The 25,470-nt window shown below is 42.6% G+C and overlaps 1 protein-coding gene across 3 annotated transcripts in view; it reads right to left on the bottom strand.

The window, feature by feature from the left end:
* The window catches only part of NUDT12 (nudix hydrolase 12), a 65,003-nt gene that overhangs the window by 1,276 nt on the left and 38,257 nt on the right, over window positions 1–25,470 (bottom strand). For all 3 annotated transcript variants that reach the window (XM_033929155.1, XM_033929157.1, XM_033929156.1), the window contains 4 exons: window positions 24,427–25,022; window positions 14,066–14,233; window positions 10,487–10,600; window positions 4,852–5,051 (listed from right to left, as the gene is read on the bottom strand). In XM_033929155.1, coding sequence (XP_033785046.1) covers window positions 4,852–5,051; window positions 10,487–10,600; window positions 14,066–14,233; window positions 24,427–25,022 — 1,078 coding nt within the window. The remainder of the gene's footprint in view (window positions 1–4,851; window positions 5,052–10,486; window positions 10,601–14,065; window positions 14,234–24,426; window positions 25,023–25,470) is intronic.

Raw genomic sequence — 25,470 nt, 5'->3', positions numbered from 1 at the left:
CATTTCACCCAAATAACACTCCCTAACTAAAAGGGAGGGGGGGGGGGGAAGACACAACAAGAGCCACTGATTTTTTTGTTGGAATCAAGTAATTTTGCTTGATATATACATATTACAGTTGTGTGGAAAAATTAAGGCACCCCTGATCAAACTGTATGTCTCACTAAATACTGCTCTTTCTGTTCCTTTTGTTGGAATTTTTTTTGAGGCTTGTGCAGATGAGGGCAGGGACAGGGGCAGAACTAATGAGGATGGGGACAAATTTGTCCCTGTGTCATTCTTTAGATCAGGGGTGCCCACACTTTTTTGGGCTTACGAGCTACTTTTAAAATGACCATGTCAAAATGATCTACTAAGAATAAAATTTAAAAAACACAAAGCACACTGTATGCAGAGAAAATGTTAATTATCATTTGTATTCCGTTTTTTTTTTTTAAAGAAGTCAAGGCAGATGACTTTATGCAATGTCACCTCAGTAACTTCTTCTGACTGTGCATCCAATATTTCCCTTCTTTCAGCCTCCTGTATGCTTCCTCTCCTCCAGACCTCATTTCCTCCCCTGCCCCCCCTTCTTTCTATCAGTCTTTCTTTCTGTCTCCCTGCTCCCCCTTTCTTTCTCTCTCCATGCCCCCTTTCTTTCTTTCTGCCTCCTCTTTCTTTCTTTTTCCCTTCTTTCTGTCTTTATTTCTGTCTCCCTGTCCCCTCTTTCTTTCTTTCTTTCTTTCTCCCTTCTTTATGTCTGTCTCCCTGCCCCCCTTTCTTTCTTTTCCCTTCTTTGTCTGTCTTTATTTCTGTCTCCCTGCCCCTTTCTGTCTTTCTCTCTCCATGCCCCCTTGCTTTCTGTCTCCCTGTCCCCTCTTTTTCTTTCCGTTTCCCTTCTTTCTGTCTGTCTTTCTTTCTGTCTCCCTGTCCCCCCTTTCTTTCTGTCTGTCTTTCTCTCTCCATGCCCCCTTTCTTTCTCTCTCCATGCCTTTTCTTTCGGTCTCCCTGTCCCCCCTTTCTTTCTGTTTCCCTTCTGTCTTTCTTTCTTTCTGTCTCCCTGCCTGCCCCCTTTCTTTCTTTGCTTTCTTTTTCCCTGCCCTCCCCCAAGCCACCGGCGCCAAATTCTGAGCGATTGGCTGGCCCAGAACTTCCTCTCTGATGTCAGAATTAACGTCAGGAGGGGGAAGGCTGGTCAGCCCGGTGCTTCTGCGTCTTGTTTACCGCATCGGGAAGCAGGTAGAACGCGAAGGCAACATGAGTCTATCACGGAGCCTGGGATGGGCTCTGCGATTGACTCACGTTGCCTTAGCAATCTACTGGTCAATTGCGATCAACCTTTTGGGCACCCCTGCTCTAGATTATGAGTCAAACCTAGAAAACTGGAAATAGTCTGGTAGGTTAAAGGCAATGGTATGCACTCACATGCAGAGGAATCTTGAATTGATTCCCAGTGGTAACATTTAATGGCTGGATTTAGGATTGAAGGTTTCTGGGAGAAACCAGAGTGTGCAATATTTTGGACTAAAACATAAGTTGGGAAGGGAAATAAAACAGTGGGGAAAATCCAGTCTCACAGTGCCATATACCAACCCTAGCTCATACTGAGATGGAAGCCTAACAGAGCAGGAGGAAACTGCCAAGTTAAAAAAACACCTAAACCAAAGCTTGCTCAGCTCATAACTTTGAGGTCATTACTGATTCTTCTCTTTCTCTCTCTCTGAATATACCCAGACTGCTAAAATCGGTTGTTTTTTTATGGCATCATCAAAATTTGTCTCATCCTTTCTGAGTATACTCCAAAAGCCTTTTCTACATTCTTCATACCTCCTGCTTAAACTATTTCAACTTGCTTCTCACAGGTTTCTCACGTAAAACCATTTCTCTCCCTTTCAAACATCCTCTGCACAATGTACATTTCATTAGTGTCGCTACTCTCATATAGCCCAACTTCTTTAGCCACTTCATTGGCTCCCTCTTTCCACATACAGTTCAAGCTTCTCTTACTGGCTTACAAGTGCATTCTCTCTGAAGCTCCTCAGTATTAGAGGATGACAGGGTGAATGTTACCTGTGGCTAACTGCAGGTAGCCACGGGTAACCTGTTGGAACGGGGGGAAATAAACTGGTTGCCTGCCTTAAAGAAATGGCTTCTGGGTCAGCCACGTGCAGCATGCAAGAGTCACTGCACACGTCCCTGCAAACAAGTACAGCTGAAGGCAGGAAGGAGCAGCCCAGCTTAAAGGAGGACAGTTGAGGTAACTGGGATCTCTGGCTGACCCAGAAGGCTTCCCTCTGAAATCAGCTCTGACATCAGAGGGAAGCCTTTTGGGTCGGCTTCGGCAGAGGGGTGCATTCCCAGGTGGACGACCCAGAAGGGAACAAGGGAGAGAAGGGATAACATGGGACAAAGGGCAAAAGTGTGTGTGTGGGGAAAAGCGCGTTGGGACATGGGAGCTGCACAAATTTAGACAAAGGTTGGAAGGTAGGTAGGGGGACACGAACCCAGGACACAGAAGGAAGGGAGAGGGCATGAATTTGGGACACAAGGGAGGGAACAGAAAGAGAGAATTGTCAGACATAAGTTTGTGAGTGAGAGAGAAAAAGATGGTGCATATGGGAAAAGGAAGAAAGAGGAAAATTGTGATAAAAGGAGAAATGTTGGGCATGGGGCTGGTGGGCAATGGTGAAAAATGCTGCACATGATCCGGGGGATGAGAAAGGGAGAAATGTTGGATGTGGCAGTAGAGGAAGTGGGAGAGATGCACCCTGGATCTCTCTCTCTCTCTCTTTCCCCAATCCCTGTACACAGGGGGAGGGGTTCATAGAATGGTGAGATAATGAAGGCAGGGAGATGGGTACAGGGGAAATATTAGAAAGGGAGTATAGAAGACATAGAGAAGGGAGGTGCTGAACATGGGAAACAAAACATACAAAGAGATAAAAAATGTATGGTGAGCATAGAGAAAGAACAAATGTCAAATGGTCAGGAGACCCTGGCAAGTGAGTTAAGAGAAGACAAAAGAAAACAGAGACCAGCACCTGAGACCAACATGATTTGAAGAATAAAATGACGAGACAACAAAAGGTAGGAAAAAAACATTAACTGGGGATCGCAAAGCCCAGGCCGTGTTTCTTTAGCTTCTAGCTGGCTTAGGGCTCTCTGTGACCAGGAGGCAGTTGCCCTAGTTGCACTCCCCTAACATTATTCTTGTCATGTGTGACTGTTAGCATGATTTTTCTGTATAACATTCTGTAATAATTTGGCTTATTCAGTTTTCTTGATAATGGAGAGGATATTTGTGAAGGGGAGGGGAGACAGGGGTTTTCTTAATCCTTGCTGTGTATTATTTGTGTTTATAAAATGACAATTGTACAGAATATTGTTTATTTTTATACTTTCAGTTCAGTATAAAATCATAACTATTCGAGGCTTGTGTGGATGGGATTAGATGGCTTGTGGGGATAGGGTGGGGACAGAGCTTGTGGGGATGGGGACTGAGCTCACAGGGACGAGCTCGCAGGGATAGGGACACATTTTTTTTCCTGTGTCATTCTCTACTCAGTATCTCTCCTCTCTTATCTCTCCCTACATCCTTCTTCATGATCTCTGCTCCTGAGATAATTCACTCTTATCTGTGCCCTTCTCCACTACCAACTTCAGATTCTGTTCTGTAAGCCTGGAACAGACTTCCTGAGTTGGTATATCATAATTCATCTTTGGATCTATCCAAAGCCAGGCTAAAAGCCTGCTTTTTGAAGCCGCTTTTAAACTATTCACTCCTTATTCACCTGGTTAATACCTATGTTTTAATCATCCCATAATAAATGAAACTGCCTACTCTCTTATCTGTTCTGTTTGTCACAGATAGATTGAAAGTGTCAAGCAGGGACTCTCTTCACGTTTGTATACAGTACCGAGTACCTCTGTAAGTGCTATAGAAATTAGTAGTAGTATTAGTCAAAAGCCAACTACATGGATTAAAATCAGTAGTATCCCAAAAAACATTTCAATCGTTACTCTTTTACAGGAAATATTTTGTCAGCATTATCCACTACATATTTCTAGTCATTCTGATTTAATAGACCCTGTTTACAATAGATATAAAAAAATTTCCCAGCTGAAATGAGGTCTCTTGTGAATACCATCATCACTCCGCTTGTTTTCTTTCCCTTAGAAAAAGGGATTAATTTGATTTCTTTAAGATTCATTTTGATATAGTACCCTTTGCAGGCAATAACAGGAAAACGGTCCTGCATACTCTCTTAAATCTGTCTTGCCTTCTGTTTTTACGAAACTATTCACTTGGCTCTTTTCCCTTTCTATATGCCAAAACCGTGGCTCTTCTGATAAAACCTAAAATGATGCAAGCATTACCAGCAGGAAATGGGGCCTGTGAATATTTCTTTCTAGCTCCCACTATTATTACCGCCCTGCTGGTGTGTGTTTGAATGTTGGAACCTTTTCTGAGAAAGCAGGAAAAATAGATTTCCTATCCTCCATATGTTCAGTTCAAAAACAATGCACAATACTGAGTACTGTTTTCTCCAAAATACAGAAAGGATCACTGAAAACTGAATGGAATCAATATCAGATGACAGATAACGCCACAAAGAACAACAGATGACAAATCATCAGAGAAGGGTTCTGCGATGAAAGTATAATGAAGACTGCTGATCTCAGTCACATGCTCTCTCTCTGCCTCTCGGTATTGCAATTTAAAATTACAGCACAATCATTGCAAGATGAGAGGAGGGTAAACACTTGTCCACTTGGTGGGGGGGAGACAAAAGCAGTTCTTCATTATTTTATCTCAAAGCAGCCACAGCCAGAGAACAATCAATATAGCCAGGAAATTAAGTTGAACTTTACCTGTTCTCTAGTGAACCAGTGGGCCTCTTCTATTTCGTTCATGTCAACTTTAATTTCTGTAGAGATCGCAACAGCTAAGCAACCAATCATTAAGGAGGAGGGCATTGGCCAGGGCTGACAAGAGACATACTGAACATGGCCGACTTTTAGTCCACTCTCTTCCTCCACTTCTCTCCGAACGGCATCTTCTATCGTCTCTCCTAATCAAACAGGGCAGAGGACAGCCAGCTGACAACAGTAGTTCAAAAAGGAATTCTATTCCCTACTTCAAACTGATGGGAAAGATCTTACATTGCCCCCAAACAATTATCTGCAGTGAGGATCCCCCCTTTTAAAAATGCATGAAATGCCATCAAGAACTCAGCAAAGTAAAAGTCTAGAGTCAATAAACAAGGCAGGGAATGAAAGCCACATAGCCTATATTTACAGTGGCTGTCCAGGCAGACAGAACTTTATTTCATCTTCCATGCATTGGTTTTGCGTAACACTACCAACCCACTTCTAATGACTTACTACTACGAATCACTTATATAGCGCTGAAAGGCGTATGCAGCGCTGTACATTTTGACATTTATAGACGGTCCCTGCTCGGAAGAGCTTGCAATCTAACTTGGACAGACAGACATGACTTACAGGGTTGGGGATGCAGAACCCAAGGTGAGAGGTATTAGGAGTCAAAAGCACTCTCAAAGAAGTGGGCTTTTAACTGGACCTTAAACACTTAGGAATAAATATCAAAAACAAACATCTACATATACACACACACACAATTTACATGACTTGAACATGTGTGCGCCAGAGAGTGTAGCTTGGGCAGAGTGGCAGTAGAGTTGTGGTATATGTGTTTATATTATAAAATGTACAGTATATGTACATACGTAGATTACAAATTCTGCAAGAGCATTTGCAAGCTGTTCTGCCCAAACTATGCTCTTTAGAACACACGTGGGCAGGCCATGTAAAAGTAAGCAAGGTCTCGTCGAGCGCAAATACATCGGTGCAATTTTATAAGAGAGATTTTCCACACATGAAAACATGCATTCCATATGGAAAATGCTTATAAAATTCTCTGCAGATATACTACCATTAAGCATTTAATTCTGATCTTCTAAAGCTGTCCAAAGGCTGAGCTAGAGAGCTGCACGGGAACGGGGACGACGGGAATCCTGCGGGACCCACGGGGATCCCGTGGGGACGCCCCCTAGGGTCGCGGGAATCCCATGGGGACGCCCCCTAGGGTCGCGGGGATCCCGTGGGAACGCCTCCGAGGGTCGCGGGATTCCTGCGGGGCTGGATGTACTAAGTCGCGCGGCTTTTCTCCCTACCTGCTCTGCTTGCAGCACAGAGCAGAACAGAAGTCTTCCCGATGTCAGCGCTGACATCGGAGGGGAGGGCGGGCTTAAACAAAGCCCTCCCTCCCTCCGAAGTCAGCGCTGACATCGGGAAGACTTCCGTTCGGCTCTGTGCTGCAGGCAGGGTAGGTAAGGAGGAGTAGCCTCGCGGCTCGAGTGGCTACCAAGGGAGGGGGGCGGTCCGCCCCGCCCTGCCCTGGGTGCAGCACAGCCGGCCAGGTCCCCTTACTTTTGTGGCACTTCCCCGACCGACCGACAACAGCCCTGGTCTGACAAACCTCCCTGCCCTTAACCGCAAATCTAAATTACCTTCTTACAGCAGCTGTAAGAAGGAAATTTAGATTCACGGTTAAGGGCAGGGAGGTTTGTCAGACCGGGGCTGTTGTCGGTCGGTCGGTCGGGGAAACGCCACAAAAGTAAGGGGACCTGGCCGGCTGTGCAGCACCCGGGGCGGGAGAGAAGGAGGGGGGAAAAGGATGCTGAAAGCACTGGGGAAGACAAAGGGGTGGAGAAGGACGATGAAAGACCATGGGGAAGACGGGGGGGGGAGGACACTGAAAGCATTTGTGGAAGACAGAAGGGGGAGAAGGACGCTGACAGGACATGGGGAAGACGGGGGGGGCGAAGGACGCTGAAAGCACATGGGGAAGACAAAGGGGTGGAGAAGGACGCTGAAAGGACATGGGGAAGACGGGAGTGGGGTGGAGAAGGACGCTGAAAGGCCATGGGGAAGACGGGGGTGGGGGGGTGGAGAAGGACGCTGAAAGGCCATGGGGAAGACAGAGAGGGAGAAGGACGCTGAAAAAACATGGGGAAGACAGAGGGGGAGAAGGACACTGAAAGGACATGGGGAAGACAGAGGGGGGAGAAGGACACTGAAAGGACATGGGGAAGACAGAGGGGGGAGAAGGACACTGAAAGGACATGGGGAAGACAGAGGGGGGAGAAGGACACTGAAAGGACATGGGGAAGACAGAGGGGGGGGAAGGACACTGAAAGGACATGGGGAAGACAGAGGGGGGAGAAGGACACTGAAAGGACATGGGGAAGACAGAGGGGGGAGAAGGACACTGAAAGGACATGGGGAAGACAGAGGGGGGAGAAGGACACTGAAAGGACATTGGGAAGACAGAGGGTGGGAGAAGGACGCTGACAGGACATGGGGAAGATGGGGGGGGGGGAGAAGGACGCTGAAAGGAAATGGGAAAGAGAGAGTGGGGAGAAGACGTTGGCAGGGAAGAAGACAGAGATGCCAGACTATGGGGGGAGCGGAGGGAAGAAGATGGGTGCCAGACCAATTTGGAAGGGGGGAGAAAGGGAGAGGCACAGTAACAGAGCAAATGGAAGACGCAGAGGGAAGAGAGACAGTGGATGGAAGGAACTGAATGAGAATATGAGGAAAGCAGAAACCAGGCAACAAAGGTAGGAAAATAATTCTATTTCTTTTTTTTTTTTTTGCTTCAGGATAAAGTAGTATATTAGTTGTGTTGATAAAAATTTATAAACAAAAGAGGCTCTGGTAGAAACCTGTTTACAAAGTATGTATTCTTCCCAATTAATATTTCCAAATTAATAAAGTCTTTTTGCTTATTTGTAAATGGGTTTCTACCAGAGCCTTTAATTCAGTAGCATAATTCAATGAAATAACTATTTCTGAAGTTTATAGGGACGGGCGGGGACGGAGGGGATTCCTCACGGGGACGGAGGGGATTCCTCGCGGGGACGGGTGGGGACGGAGAGATTCCTCACGGGGATGGGTGAGACTTTGGCGGGGACGGGTGGGATTTCTGTCCCCGCGTAACTCTCTAAGCTGAGCACATATAATTTTATGATGGACTAATAACTGCTTGTTATGTGCTGCTTGTTCCTGTTTAATTAATTAATTAATAATTAGAGAAAATCACCTGCAGGGTCATTTTGACTTCTATCAATTGTTCTTTACTTTATATCTAATTAATAGGTAACCATTTAGTCTTCTTTAGTTTATCCACGTATATAAGGAACACTTAAATAAGTGTCTACTGATTTCTCTACCTGTAAGCTCTGCTAATTTAGGGCTCCTTTTTCAAAGCCACGTTAGCGAATCCAGCTCGGCAAATGCAACAAAGCCTGTAATAACCTTAATAGCAGTATTTTGAATGATTTGAAGACGCCGAATCTCTTTCTGTAATATACCCTTATTTAGAGAATTGAAGTAGTCAATTTTTGCCATTACAAGTTAATGAATCAGTATATTTAATGCCAAGTACAGTGGTACCTTGGATTACGAGCATAATCCGTTCCAGGAGCATGCTCGTAATCCAAAATGCTCGTTTATCAAAGCGAGTTTCCCCATAGGAAATAATGGAAACTCGCTTTGATGCGTTCCCCCCCCCCCCCCGAGAACCGGCATTGCTCCCCTCGAAGGCACGCCCCTGTGATCAGGCATCCCCCCCTGCGATCCGGCACCCCCCCGCCACGATCCGACCCCCCCGCCACGATTGGGCACCCCCCGCCACGATCCGACATCCCCCCAACACAATTGGGCACCCCCCCGCCGCTTCTTACCCTCATCTGGGCACTCTTGAAGATCGGCCTACTCGTCTGCTGGGCCTTGAGCATCTGAGCATGCTCAAGGCCTGCGAGTTCACGTTCACGTTCAGAACGTGAACTCGCAGGCCTTGAGCATGGTCAGATGCTCAAGGCCCAGAAGACGAGTAGGCCGATCTTCAACAGTGCCCAGATGAGGGTAAGAAGCGGCGGGGGGGTGCCCAATTGTGTCGGGGGGGATGTCAGATCGTGTCGGGGGGTGCCCAATCGTGTCGGGGGGGTCGGATTGTGGCGGGGGGTGCCCAATCGTGTCGGGGGGGTCGGATTGTGGCGGGGGGGTGCTGGTTCGAGGCAGGGGGGGTGCCGGATTGCAGGGGGGGGTGCTCGTAAACCGAGCCATGCTCGGTTTCCGAGGCACCGATTTTGCAAATGTTTTGCTCGTCTTGCAAAACACTTGCAAACTGGTGCACTCGTAAACCGAGGTACCACTGTACTAAGTATCATTAAGTCCGATATACCGCTAAGCAATATAAGATCTAAGTGGTTTAAAATGTAAAATAAAGATTCAGGAAGGGAATAGATAATTCACATGCACTTCTACAGTAGGCAGCCAAATCAATTCAAATATTTAAACCAGTAGTAAATAGTAATTAATAACAATTTATAAGACACAATTAGTATTCTAAACAGGACTTCATGCACATCCAAGGATCCAAAACTGGCCTAGGGATTGGAGGAAGGTCTCCTTAGAGTCTAACCTTCTGCTCTCTTTGGTCAGGAGAAGCCACCTCAGCATCAATAGCTGCCTTCCATTCCTTTTCACAATATGATTGAGTCGCATGTGCTGAGTGCTACCTGTCCTGTCAAACATGAGGCTGTCACAATGCAGAGTCTTCAACCACCTTCATTGAATATGCAGCAGAAATTGATTTAAAATTGTATTTACAATGTTATGCTGCAAATCAAAATTTGCTTGCGGTTCCCAAATTAAAACATATGAACTAATAAAGCAGACAATACAGTCAAAAATATTAACTTGTACCAATATCAAGCCTAATGCCCACATATCAGTGCCTCAACAGTTTTCCTAAACTGCATAAAATCACTCTTCATATGCAATCCAGTTGTTCGATAATGTGAGTCCTGAACAGGTGAAAGATTGAGACTTAAATTCCACCACTCTCAAAATTCATACTGGAGAAAATCATTAACAGATCTTGCTTGGTAGACCATAAAGGTCTCGCAGAATACTCACTCGGAGCAGATAGAAATATTACAATCCACCGATGAAAACAAAAACAAAAACTGTGGATACAGATGTTCTGGAGATAATTTATTAAACATTGACATAAAACCATGAAAATTCAATTTAAAAAGTACAATGATAAAAAATACTGTGATAAAAATCCAACTGGTTGGATTTTTATCACAGTATTTTTTATCATTATACTTTTTAAATTGAATTTTCATGGTTTTATATGTCAATGTTTAATAAATTATCTCCAGAACATCTGTATCCACAGTTTTTGTTTTCATCGGTGGATTGTTTTCACTGTGGATCATTGGGTCTCCTCATTTTTCTTTGTTGAGAAATATTACAATATCATACAGCACATATACTCGTATGATAAAAGAAAACCATAATCTGTGTTTCCAAAGATACAAATTAAGCAGAGTGGCATTTGACTTCAGAGAAGGTATAGTGTAGAGTGGCCCTTTATTTTGAATCAGTAGAGTCCCGAGGAAAATCTTACCAGGCTCAACGAACCCAGCCAGACAGGAAAACATGCCAGCAGGGAATTGCTTCTTCCTGCCCAAGAGGCACTGATTTCCATCAGGATGCAGGACCAGCATTATCACTGTAGGATCTGAAATATGACTAGAATTAGTGAGAAAATCCCAACAATAAAAAGCTCAGTCAGACATCCTTTTGCTAAAGCTTAGTGCGTGCTAACGGAACTAGTGTGCACTAAGGCCCAGATTTTGTAAAAGATACCTAAAGTTAGGCACCTAGATCAGTGTGCCTAGCCGATCTAGGTGCCTTAGTTAAATCAGCATTGATAATGAGCAATTAGCACCCCGTATCTGGCTTAAATTGCAGGTCATTGGATTGTAGGTGCCTAAATTGATTTGTACTTATCACTTTCAGGTAGGCGCTATTCCAAAGCACCTACCAGAAACAGATGTGGTTAGAGGGCAGATTGTGGGCATGTTTTACTTGTAGGTACCTGTTTTGAACATAGGCACTGGTATTTAGGCCAAGAAAACCCTAGTAGGCATAAATACAGTGTGCCTAATGTTAGGAAGCCTATCGGTGCCTAAGTGCACTTTAGGCTCCACTAGGCACGATTCTATAAACAGTGCCTAACAGCGCCTAACTTACAACTGACATGCACTTTCGCTCCTCAATGCCTATATTTTGGGTGCCATTTATAGAATCAGGGCCTAAATACTAAGAAGTCCCATTTATACCTATGGACTTCTTAGCATTCAGCGCATGCTAAGCTTTAATAAAAGGGCTCCTCAGTTTCTTATTTCAAATATATTTGAATCCTAACAAACAATCACTTCATTCCCAATGCCCAACTCTTACATGGATTTGAGATGTCTCTGCTTTAGCTGCTATGTGCTATATATATATATTTTTTTCATTTTACATTTTTTAAATTTATTCAATTTTCTATACCGTTCTCCCAGGGAAGCTCAGAACGATTTATATGCATTTATTCAGGTACTCAAGCAGTTTTCCCTCTCTGTCCAGCGGGCTCACAATCTATGTAACGTACCTGGGGTAATGGGGGGATTAAGTGACTTGCCCAAGGTCACAAGGAGCAGTGTGGGCACATATTCAAAGTTTTTCCCAAAACAATATAAATAAAAGGACAATGGTGTTTACATCCAAATATCTGATTCCACTTTGTCAACACATGCCTGTGAAAACTGAATTAAACAAATTTTAAATGTTTCCATATGCCCATTGAAAATAATTTGTTGTTAGGCTTGCGATAATGACCATGGAGCTTGGCCACCTGAAAACTGGTGCGCCATGGACAGACAGATAGTTTAACTCTCCTAGTACTATCAAAGAGTGCAGCAACAGACTGAAAGATCTGCAGTATACTGATAGTGGTGCAAAGAGAAACCAAAAAGCAGGTGGCCCAAAGAAAGTGATGAGCAGGACACAGTGTGGTATACCCGCTGAAGTTATGGTGGAGTTTTCAAACATGGACTCCAAGGATAAACAGCCCAGGGGACAGCGAAGGGGCCTGCAGAGCATCACAAGGGAGGACATTAGGGTTGTCCAGAAAAACCTAAAGTTGGAGAAACTTTACTAATTGAAGTTTTTCCCATGAAAATTTTTTAGATCCATGCTGGGGTTGTTCAAAGCCAATGAATGTAAACACCACCAAAATCAGTTTTTTCCCCTTAAAATCAGCTGATAATCTTGCACTAAAGAGGTGATAATGCTAAATATGTAAATATAAGTAAATTTGACATTAGACAGGTGAAATAATTTTTGGGTTAAAAGAAGGCCATTTTTTATAGGATGTCACAGTTCGACTTTGAATGTTTCCTAAAAAACTTCCAAAGTTGGAGGTGGAGAAATGGCCATTTTCAAATGGGATGTCCAAATAATTCTTTTTTCAAAAATTCCCTACTTGGACATCCTGGCTGCCAAAATATCTAAGTTGCCAGGACATTTAGGTGCCAGCTCTGAATAATGAACCTAATTCTGCCCATAACAGCATTAAAAAAAGCACTTAAACCACTGCCGGTTGAATATTGAGTGGTATAATTTTAGCACACAAATGGCTCTCATTTAGGTTTTAAAGTTATAGAATAAGGGGGGTTTGTTTTACATGAGATTTGGGATATTTCTATCAAGATAAATTTAATGCACTTGGACTTGGAGCATTATCTTTACAGATTTTGTATACTTGGGACTGATGATTATAAAACTGTGGTGAAAATAGTATAATGCTACTATAATTTTATGCTAATATCTGGGTCCCACATTTGATGGTTCATCAAATTATACTGGTTTGGGTTGTTGATGGGTAATTGGGTTTGGATGTACACGGATTATTTTATAAAAGGTTACATCGAAGCCTATGGGGCTCATCTTACTGTGGTATACAAATGGCATTTTATGTTATGTTATTTTTAAAAAGAAAAACATCCAAAAGATGGCATAAACTGTCATTTTGACATTTTAATCGCCAAAACATCTCCAAGTGCCAATTTATGAAACTGACTTTTTAAACATCTTGCAGGTCATTTTCCCTACATTGTGTCTAAATCTTAAGGGGGCATGTTTTGAATGGGATTAGGACAGCCTTAGGACTTGGACATCTTGCAGGGATAATGAAACCTTTTTGAAGACGTCCAGGGTGTCATTTAGACATTCGGAGTTAGATCTGCTTTAAAAGCACATAAGTGCCTAAAAGGTACCCAAACTGACATGAATGCATGACCTCCCCCCTCACACACACACTCCCACAGTGGTCACTGGCCCCTACCCAGCCCCAAAGATTTGAAAAAAAAAAATAGTACATACCAACTTCTATGATAGCTGCAGGTATTATGGAAAATCCTAGTGGAGTAGCAAGCAGGTGTCTGGAGTATCCTGGTGGGCAGTGTAGTGAACCATAGGGAGGGGGATCCAGACCCATATCCTACCCTACCCTACCCTCTACATTTATGTTGGAAAGTGTGATCCCACCCAAACCCTACTGTATTGCCATAACTGCTATTGGGAGGGTAGACAGGTGGGTATAGTAGGTTTTAGAGGGTTCACCATACACTATAAGGGGGTTATAGTGAAATGTGTACCTGGCATTCTTTATATGAAGTTCACATCAGTGATCTAAGGTGTCCCATTCCTCTGTTGGCATGTCTATGTGGCCAGTCTATTAAAATGCTGCTCCCCCTCCCACATCCAAATGGGCTTGTTTTGGACATTTTGCATTTGGATTTGTCCTTGTTTTTTCCCTGAAAGAGGTGGTCTATTAATAAGTTTACATTATAATTGAGTTTTAGAGGACTGGGTGACATTATAGCTTCTACAAAATATTTTTAAAAAATACATTTCATATAGGAACCATGTTATGAAGGCTTCCCCCCCTCCCCCAAGGTATAGAATTGCTACTCAGAAGTTATGGAAAATCCATCCTTCACTTGCAAATGAGTAAGAAGAAAACTTTTATCTAAAAGACAACCATTGTCAGCAACAATAATGAAATCTTATTTAAGAATAAACAACTGAAATGAGAAATGGGATATAAACACAATAAATTAAATGAAATGCCTCAGAAGTGAGAGGGTCTACTTACCAACTCTTGGGTAGCATGTGTTATGAATGCCCCGAATACTGGAGCAGTCTTTATTTAAGCATGTCCTCTTGTACCCTGCCTCTTCCATCTTTGTTGCACTTCCACAGGTTGGGCAGAACTGATATCGACTGTGCCAGGCAAGAACGGATCTTGCTTGTGCTACTACTCCTACAAAAAAGGCAAACAAAATTTCAGAGCAGATAATGACCACAAGGGACATCTAAGTCTGCCCAACAATTCCATACCCCTTCCTTCTTAGCAATGAAGAACGTTCTGTGTTAATCCCATGCTTTCTTGAGTCCTGTTATATGCCTTTACAATCTTCTTTGGTTGACTATTCCAGGTGTCCATCTCCTTTTCATTGAGGAAATATATTTTCTAATGTTATTCAATCTATATATGTCTTTTTCAAAATTTCCTTTACAATGAAAAAGATTTGCTTCTTGTCCATTTATGCCTGAGAATGCTTTTGTTAGATTCATATATTTCTTGTCTTCTAATATATACAGCTGGCTTCAGTCAACATTCTTCTAAATACCGACAACCTTGGGCAGAATTTCGCCCAATACTGACATTGAATATCTGGAAACCAAAAAGAATCCTCACTAATTATATTGGGAAGTGGCATACAATGATATAAATTAGAATTGTGTATATGAATAAATATAAATATGTGAATGTAGGGGAACTGGAGTCAGTCACAGGTCTCTGCCAATCTGAGAAAATAAATTCCCAATAGCGTTGTAAGTGGCTAATTAAAGTCAACATATGCCACCAGACCACCTATTATATCATTTGGGAGGGGCACAAGATAGATTTGTTTTGCCTGCCTCCGGATTTATTTCTGGATTTGCCGGCAGGTCGGCCGGAGAAGGAGTCAAAGGTCTGTGCTAACTTACAGCGTCTTCTGGACATCTGAGCCATAGAATCCGTTCCAGAACATGAATCGGGCTTAGGAAGATACTCCTTATACTTCATCATGCCAAAAAAGGCTCAGAGGACTGGACCTCCATTCTGGATCTCAAGTTGGTCAATTGTTTCCTTCTGAATGGAAACCTTGTGCACAGTCATTCCTGCTGTCTCTTCTGGAAAGTTTCTAGCAGCCTTGGATCTCACAGAGGCTTACCTTCATATTCCAATCTTCTCAGAGCATCACAGGTTTCTGCATTTCCATGTTCTATAAGAACCTTTCTAGTTCAAGGCTCTTCCCTTTAGGCTTGCGACAGCTCCTCACACTTTTACTAAGGTGATGGTAGTTGTAGCGGTTTTTCTCCACAGGCAAGATGTCCAGGTCCATCCTTACTTGGATGACTGGTTGATCCGGGCTCTATCTTGACAGGAGTGCAAACATGTGGTCTCTGTTGCAGGGCTTAGATTGACTTGCCAACTTCAAGAAGAGCCAGTTGATGCTGTTACAAAACTTGGAGTATCTGGGCTTTCTTTTTGACACCCGGCAGGGTCATGTGTTTCTTCCTGAGCCTTGCAGAAAGAAACTTCAGCAGCAGATCAGAAATCTGAACCTTCCAGCTCCCATGGCCTGGCATTATCTGCAGGTGCTGGGATCCATGGAAGCCTCCTTGTAGGTGGTCCCCTGGGCCAGAGTACACATGTGCCCTTCTACAGGAGTCCCTCCTCTCTCAGTGGTCTCTGCAGCATCATCCCCTTCAGATGCTGTATCATTGGACGGAACCAGCGCGCAGCAGTATGCGTTGGTGGCTTCAAGGGGAGACTCTCCGCCAGGGCAACCTTCTTTGGATCTCAGAGTGGATAACTTGTATGATGGATGCCATCCTGTCGGGTTGTGGTGCTCACTGCGGAGACCACTCCATTCAGGGGCAGTGGACTCATCATCAGAGGCGTTGGTCGATCAATCGTCTGGAACTCTGGGCGATTTGACTGGCGTAACTCGCTCTCCAGCCCACCCTGGAAGGAAAAGCAACGCAAGTGTTCTCAGACAACGCCACAGTGGCGGTGTATGTAAATCGTCAAGGGGGCACAAGAAGCACTCCCTTGGACCAGGTAGTTACATCTTTTGTCTCTTAGCAGCGCACGTGGCCAGTGTCAACAATGTACAGACAGACTTCCTCAGCCATCAGCTCCTGGACCCGGGAGAACGGTCCCTCTTGCGGAAAGCATTCCGTCTGACCTTATAGCGCTGGGGTCAGCCCCAGATGAACTTGATGGCTTCATCAGAGAACTTGAAGGTCAGGCTCTTCTCCAGTTGAAGAACAGACCACAGAAGCCTAGATCTGTGTGAAAAGGTTGTTTTACTTTTGCTTGTGAAATGGAGTGAGCACCTGCCAATGCAATTTAAGTCAAGTCAAATGATAGGGATTCTGATGAAAAAGTCCCTCAAATTGAAATTCATCGCTTTAAGTAGGTGGTTTATGGTGATGACTGTGTTGATGTGAGTTCTGTACATTGCTTGGCCAAAATGTGCAAAAATTATGGACCGGAATGGGCCGATTTTTGTGATCAATAATGAAGTGGACGACCCATGACAGCAATAGGCGAGTTTCACAAGAACTCAAAGGACAACTGGAGGATCACTTAGTGTTACACTGAAACCCTGAAAAATTTGAAAAAACGACTGAGAAGCGTCTAGAAGCACAAGAAAGAAATTTTGTTGCAACATGATAATGCTATGCCTCATGCAACATGAAACATTACAGAGGCAATTGCGAAGATAGGCCTCACAGTCTTACCCCATCCACCCCAAACTTAGCCCCATTCAAATTCCATTTTTTTCCAAAATTAAAGGATTTCCTTCAGGGGCATCTGCGACTCGAATAAGGGGGAAAGGAGGATGGAATTTGATATACCATTTTTCTGTGGTTACAATCAATGCATATTGTATACATGTACTTATTTTGGACCCGGGGTAATGGAGGATTAAGTGACTTGCCCAGAGTCACAAGGAGCAGCAGTGGGAATCGAACCTAGTTTCCTTGGTTCTCAGGCTGTTGCACTAACCAGTAAGATACTGTGGTGGAAAGGACAGTGATCAACTGGTTGAAGAGACAAGATGTGTAGTTCTTTTGCAATGGCTTTCAAAAACCTATCAATGGCAGAAATGTATGGCGAATGTAGCAACTATGTAGAAAAGTAAATATATGTAATAAAAAAAAAGCAAAATTTCATGCATTATTTTTTAAAATTCATTACAATATTTCATTTAAACAAAATTTACAGAGGTGGAGGTATTACATTTCATCTAACCCATTTATGAATTTCCTTTGTTTGTGTCAAAAGCTTTGCTGAAATCCAAAGAAACCAAAACCAGTGCACATCTGTAGGAATAAATATATATAGCAAGGGAAGATCACAAGTACTCTCTTTTCTGAGGAAGTGCATAGGGTACATTACTGGGAGATTAGGTGAATTAAAGCTTGTGATAGAGCAGAAACTGAGATCTATTGATAAAATATATTTAATTAAAAAAATGAAAAAAAAAAAATTATTAGAGTCTAATATACCCCTTCTTTTACTAAAGCTGGCAGCATGGGCCGATGTGGTAAATGCTCTGACGCTCATAGGAAATGAATGGGCATCAGAGCATTTGCCACACGACACTTGACTGTGCGGCTTTGTAAAAGGGGGCTATAGTCTAAGATAAAACTAACTGTACTTGTTACAGACCTTTAACATTAAAAAAACAGATATTATATTGAGGAGGGTCTAATATAGGGTTACCAGATGTCCCCGGACATGATCGGGGTCCAGACGACTTTTCAAAACCTGGCACTTTGTCCGGGTTTTGAAAAGCCTCTTCAAATTGCATTGGGCACGGAGAAGGTCCGCGCATGCCGTGCACATGACATCATTGCGTGGCATCCGCACATGTGTGGCCTTCCTCCCTGCCTGACAAGCGCAGGCAGCGGAGGCGGGGCTAGGGTGGGATTGGGGGTGGGATTAGGGTGTTACAGGGCAGGGATGGGCGGAACTGGGCAGGCCTGAGGGGTGGGTCTAGGGGTCTGGATTTTCCAATTGGAAAAGCTGGCAACCCTAGTCTAATATGGGTCAGTTTGTCATTTTGGCCTATTATATCTTCCAGGTTCACCAAAATCTGTTTTAGTTCCTCAGAAAGATGACCTTCAAATACTATTTCTAGTATGGTTAGCTTTCCTACATCTTCTTCAGTGAACAGTGAAGCAAATAATTAATTAGCCTCTCCACTATGGTCTTGTCCTCCCTGAGTGCTCTTTTACTCCATGATCAGCTAAAAACCTTTTAGGGGTATAGGCCACTAACAAGGTGCGCTAACATTTTTAGCACACGCAGGATATTACTGCGCACTACACTGCACGCTAATGCCAGCTCAATGCTGGCGTTAAGGTCTAGCGCGCGGGACAATTCAGCGCGCGCTATTCCGCGCGTTAATGCCCTAACGCACCTTAGTAAAAGGAGCCCTTAGTGTACCTTTTACAGTCTTTTCCTTTGATTTTGATACATTTTTATTCCCCCCCCCACACTTATTACAATAGTGGAGTTTTTCTCGGACCTATGACTAGATATGTTCTTGCCTTTTGCAGTGCACGTACTAGATAGGCTCTCAAGGTCTTTTTTTTTTCTCTACCTTTTTTAGTGCTGGTTTTGGGTTTGGAAAAGCTTGATTAACAGAGGGACTGTAGTAGTATTTCTTTAGGGCTGTACCATTGTGGTCATTTTCAGGATTATCTACATTTCATCCTTTTTTGATGACTGATGAAAAAATTAGGAATTTATATAACATGGCTCCAAATCGGCAAAATGTGTTTGGTTATTCTGATAGCATTTAGAAATTCTCCAAGCCCCTTTCTTAACCGCTTTGGAAGACACTACATGGGGGAACTCTGATTCCAAACCTTTCTTAAAACCAGCTACCACAGAGATATTTAAATGTCTATCATATTCCCTCTCTCCTACCTTTCTTCTAGGCAAGCAATAACAAATGATTTAACACACACTTGTCATAGATATCAGTACCTTCTGTTTTTCCCCAAACTATCATTCAATAGATTTTGAACTTAGCACTAGTGTTTTATTTTTAAGATACTGATCGTATCACTCTTAAGTTTATGGTAGTCCACTTCATATGGGTTTAAAGAAATTTGCCCTAGTCTCGGATTTTGCAAGTTAAGAAAATATGCACTTTATTGGGGTGTTATCAATCCACGATTATCTCAGGAGTGTCAGTTAAGAACAGCATACACACTTGAATGGTACATTTATTTCTGGACATGACAAATGTGGGCATTGCTTAACATGCAAAGTTACTCTTTGTGCAAAAGAAATTTGATAATCCAGTTCACCAACAGCAAGTTTACATTCTGAAACACGACTAACCGCTCCCCCCTTGTACAAATATGCAGTAGTGGATGACATGCGGCAAATGCTCCGATGCCCCTTGAATACTTATGGGCATCGGAGCAATTGCTGTGGCCCGCTGCGATAATTACCTTTGTATAAGAGGGCCTAATTGTGCTAATGACTCATATCATAAAATCCGTGCCTATAAAAACTTGAGTTAGCTTTGTTTAAGAATGTTTCAACATGAATGTTGTTATCACAAAAAGAGCGAAGTTCCTATTGTTTCACACTGCCTGCAGTATCAACATTCATTCAATTCTTTGAAGTGTTTTGTGATCGACAAAGTTTTGAAATCTAAGAGAGGGGGCAGATGCTGGAGGAGGTATGGATTTTTAAACTTCAAAGTCTGAAGCCTTCTGGTTTAAATGCAAACATTGCATGAAGAACTTTAGTACTTTCTTTTTGGTTTATTCTTCATCTTTTGGACACAGTATGAGCAAACGCAACAACATTTTGCAGGGGCATTCCTTTCATTGAGGAGGAGGTCTGCGACTACCTTTGGTTGACAAAATATTGGTACCTGCCACAACAACTTTCCTATCTGACCAATGAGACTTTAAAATGAGAAGCACAAAACATGTACCTAGGGGTTCTTGAGGGTGCTCAGCAGCCCATTTGCCTAAAAATCTGATTGGAAGCATCACATTTCCCAAACAATACCGAACACCAGTGGTGTAGTAAGGGGGGGGGGGGCGATCTGCCCTGGGCGCTATCACCCATCCTCCTCTGTCACCCCCCACTACCATTCTCATGCCATTTCCCTTCCCTTGTACCTCTTTAATGTTCGTGGCGCCAACAGCACCCCCAACCTGCTGGTCATTTCAGTGTCGGCTCCTCCTCTGACATCACTTCCTGGACCTGCGCCTAGGAAGTGACATCAGAGGAAGAGCCGACACTGGCACCAGCAGAAGGTTGGGGTTGCTGTTCATGCCAAAACCTTAAAGAGGTACGGAGGAAGGGAAGGGGTTCACACCCAGGAAGGGGTGGGGGAGGAGCAGATGGGGGTGAGTGGGGGCAGAGAAGAGGGTGGGGGAGAGGCGCTACCACCCTGGGCGCCTCTCACCCTAGCTACGCCACTGCTGAACACCTCTACTAGTTGCCATATACAGTAATTCTCAGTTAACCGGGACTCATGGGGCTTGATAGATGCCGGAAAAATATAGTTTCTGGTTGCTTGAGAGTTATTATTAAAAATAGGCCTAATTAATACTGTTCCAGACAAACTATTGGACATGTGGTAGGCAAAGAGTGGGTGTACTCAGGTGTGGCGTGCCAAGTTTACACTTAAGTTTCGCCAGAAATTGATTTTATTTCATTTTAAAATCTTACAGTGTTTCTTTGATTTTATTTTGCTGGTTGCTTGAGTTCTGGTTAATGGAGAGTTTACTGTAGCTACAGATTATTTTGACTGCATAGCTGTGAAACTCTTAATTGGCTAAGAAAAATGACTTGGGACAGCGGTTCTTAAATCTGTCCTGGGGGAACCCCTGCCAGTTCAGTTTTCCAGAGAGCCCTAATAAACATACATGAAAAAAGTTTGCATGCCTATCACCTCTATTATATGCAAATCTGCCTCATACATATTCATTAGGGATATCTTGAAAACCCAACTTGCTGGGGTCCTTCAGGACATGTTTAAGAATCACTGACTTTGGACATTAGCATCACTTTTCTGAACAGAACTAAAAAAAGAAAAAACAACAGAAGCTGTTGTAGTTTGGCAAGAAGGGCAATTGTATTTAATGTGTATGTTACAAATACACTTACTAGTTTCCCTTGTCATTTTTATGAGTTTTTATAGTTTTATTTTTTATACTATTCATTTGGGGGGAATGTTGTTAATAGTGTGCACTATTCACACACAAAAAAAATGTATGCAGTCAGTCCTCAGTATTCGTGGGGGATTGATTCCAGAACCCCACGCGGATACCAAAATCCACGGATACTCTTAGTCAGTGGTCTCAAACTCAAACCCTTTGCAGGCCCATATTTCGGATTTGTAGGTACTCGGAGGGCCTCAGAAAAAATAGTTAATGTCTTATTAAAGAAATGACAATTTTGCATGAGGTAAAAGTCTTTCTAGATTATAAATCTTTCCTTTTGGCTAAGTCTTAATAATAATATTGTCATTTATAGCTAAAGAGACATATGATCAAGAAACTGTTTTATTTTACTTTTGTGATTATGATAAACATACCAAGGGCCTCAAAATAGTACCTGGCGGGCCACATGTGGACCCCGGGCCGCGAGTTTGAGACCACTGCTCTAAGTCCACCCTGTATTCCTTTTACAGTCTTGGCCCTACGGCAATACTGCAGCCATACTGAAAGACTGCTTGTAGCTAGCACTGGACATTTACCTTTGACCTGCCCCACCCAGGAAGTTGCGATAGACCCCATCACAGAGCCACTTCAGGAAAATGTTAAAAAGACATATCTTTTCTCTCTGTCATTCTTCTGATCACCATCTAATTCTAAATCCAGATCCTTACTGTAACTGGGCCAGATCCCTGAAAAATCTTATTGTAAGCTGCACTGAATCCTTGTAGAAATTTATGGGATATAAGAAATTGTTTGGTATGATATAACACGTACAGATTCAAGTCAATTCACAGTTAAGAGACCCATAAATAATATGGGGAATCAGTTACATAGTCATAAAATAATAGTTTACACAATTATTAGGAGATAACATGTGCAGATTTATAGGTGGTCTACAGTATTGTACTGAACTAGATAAAAATTAAGTTGTTAAAATGTTTGAGAATAAGTATTTGGTTCAAATAAAGTCCTGTATAGTCAGCGGGTTTGGTTTTTTGAGAAGTTGTATTGTTTGGTCTGTTATTGAGATGAGGATGGTAAAAGTTAAGTGAAAGTTTGACATTCTTTGAGTAGGGGGAGGTTGAGTTGCTAGGTTATAAGGTTACAAGTAGATTTTCAGCCTTTTCTGAAAGCTTAGGATTTAGCTCACTTCATTTTTGATAGTAGCTCAAGGTGAGTTATATTTAGGTACACTAGCGGACTTTTACTAGCTAATCCGTCCGTCCCCCTAAACACTACTGGGGTGCCCACGAGTGCAGGGCAGGTGCAGCTATGAAGCTGCTGACAGGAGATGGATGACTACTTAATCCTTTGAGACCCAGTGAAATGGCATAGTACCTGTACAATCCCAGAACCTGCTCTGCACCCTCCCACCCCACAAGATTTAAATAAAATAGTACATATCTGCCTGTAAGACAGCTTCAGATGTTAAGGCCAGTCCTAGTAGAGCAGTAAGCAGGTCCCTGACATAGCCTAGTGGGTGGTGTAGTCAATCATAGAGATGGAGACTCAGGCCCATATCCCACTCTAACTACTACACTTATGATGGAATATATGAGCCTTCCAAAAACCATTCAAATCCTACTGTACCTATGTATAGGTGACAACTGCAGGCAAAAGGGCTATTGGTGTGGCATAAACTTGGGTTCAGTAGGTTCTGGGTAGATTTGGAGGGTTCACCATACGACGTCCTCAAAGATAAAATGGCAAGACAAAAACCAGGAGAGAAACCGCCACAAATAAGTCACGAACTAACAAACAACAGCGGAGGTCCAGAGTATTGTTGGTATGTAATTTTATTCATCAGATCACAAAATCTTGTATGATGGATCGACATGTACGTGTTTCGGCCTCTACGGCCTGCCTCAGGAGCCTTTGTTAACCAAAGTGTAATTGTTTGTGTGATGCAGATGGTAGGTCATAACACAAGAAAACCGTGAACAAATATGACGAGTGACACATGAACACAAATGCAAGATATTATGGCATTAATCTGTAGTGTGAGATGATAGCGTACCATGGTGTTAATCTGTAGTGTGAGACAATCGCATATATGCTATTATCTCACACTACAGATTAATGCCACAATATCTTGCGTTTGTGTGTCACTCGTGGTCATATTTGTTCACCGTTTTCTTGTGTTATGACCTATCATCATCTACATCACACAAACAATTACGTGTCGAGCCATCACACAAGACTTTGTGATTTGATGAATCAAATTGCACACCAACAATACTCTGGACCTCTGCTGTTGTTTGTAGGTTCACCATACACCATAAGGGGGTTAAAGTGAGATGTATATCTGGGACCTATTAGGTGAAGTTCACTGCAGTGACCCCTAAGGTGCCCCACTCCTCTGTTGGGATGTCCGTGTGGCTAGTCTATTACAAACGCTGGCACCTCCTACATCTCAATGGCTTGTTTTGTGCATTTTTTTATTTGGATGTGGTTTTTTTGATTATTCAAAACAATAGATGCGCTGAGCACAAACATCCATTTTCAAAAAAACAAGATGGACGTCTTACAGTTTTGAAAATGAGCATGTTTCGTACTGGATTTTTGTGTATATCTTCTGCACAATGTCTAAACTTGTATTTACAACCAACAATATTGTACTTATCTTCAAAAAGTCCACCCGCTTAAGCATTGAAAGCACTTTTTGAAGATAAGTACAATTCTTCATTAGTTGGTTAAGAATGTTAAAAAAGAACTTAAATGATTGAGTAAAAACTATTACAATAAAGCCCTGACCAATGAGAAGCTTGCACATGAGTCTCCCCATTTTGAGACATAACCTTTATGGGACGGAGGAGGGGTGTTTCTGAGGTCTGTGGCATTAGTAAGTTCAATAACAGAAGATAAGATTCAAATGGTGTACGTTGTAAGAAATTTTCATACATCTTGGAATCAGTTATATTGTTGGCTGTGTTTTGACAATTCCAGGAAAAAGATTAAATTTGTTGCCATACAAGTTTGTTTAAACTTGTATTTAGACATCATTTTGAAAATAGTCCTCCAAATCACTTTCAAAACTTTTTCCCCCTTCACCCCCTCCAAATCAGCCTTGATAAGCAGAGATTTCTTGATCTAATACCAATTAAACTAAAAGAAAGTTTAGCAAAGAAATAATGGGTTACCCTGAGTGTTCCATCACTCTTATGGCTACACCTCATATTTCTGATGCATTACCTGATTCGTCTTGGCTAAGCAGCAGAAGTTGTGGCATTGGAGGCTGAAGAAAGTAACAGCTGCCATGCTTTTGACTAAATTGTTCAGCAGAAATATTGTCTACACTGAGAGCAAACCAGGCAACCATCTGATCCTCCAGCTCTTCTATATGACTGGCTCCTTCCATGGGTTCCAACACTTTGCTATTCAGTTGTTTTTCAATGCCAAGAAAAATAAGAAAAACCTCTCCAGGTTCAGACAAATATTCCTTGAGCTCTTCATGATGCAACCTACAAAGTTTCACTTTTGGCTGTTCTGAATTTTCTTCATCTCTCCCTGAGGTAACCAGCGGGTTTAATTTTGAAAAAAGAATATAAACTGTAGTGGTCTGGCTTTGTTTTGCCTCTAACCAAGCAGAATCTGTTCTCTTTTCAGTTTTTCTGTCCAACAGAGAGGTGCCAAAGTAATTTTCATCTCCCTCTGCTGTATCAGGCAGGAACGAAGGCTTCGGCCCGCCCTTACTGCTTAATAGTAAGTCAGCCACGTGTTTATGGCCCCAAAACCTAGCAATATCCAGTGCAGTTTGGCCTGATTTATTGGCAAGGAATTTGTCACACCTATAAACAAGAACAATATTCATCAAGCAGGCAAGAAGAAAAATCTAATTTTCCAGCAAAATGTGAGCTATATGACAGATTTTAATTACACTTTTATCAGCAGTGCATGAACACCAAGTTACTTTCCCATAACAGGTGTTCTCAGTGGAGAGCAGGACAGAAGTCCACACAAATGGATGATGTCATCTGATGGATTCTATATGGGATAAACCTTCCTTTAATTTTGGTATTTTATAGAAGTTTTAATTGAACTGTGCATGTGTGCTGCATCCTGAAATGCACCATAATGCAGGATTGTCTAACAGTTCTTTTTATAGCTGAATATGGAATACAACTCAAGGATAGGTGAGAGGTTTATGTGAGAACATTTCTCATGTTGTCCATGGAGGACACCTGCAACAGGAAAATAACTTCGTTTACTCCAAAGGCTAACAGGATAAAATGGTCT

The sequence above is a fragment of the Geotrypetes seraphini genome, chromosome 1, assembly GCF_902459505.1.
Source record: "Geotrypetes seraphini chromosome 1, aGeoSer1.1, whole genome shotgun sequence".
NCBI classification, from domain to species: domain Eukaryota; kingdom Metazoa; phylum Chordata; class Amphibia; order Gymnophiona; family Dermophiidae; genus Geotrypetes; species Geotrypetes seraphini.
This window is presented reverse-complemented; position numbering and strand designations above follow the sequence as displayed.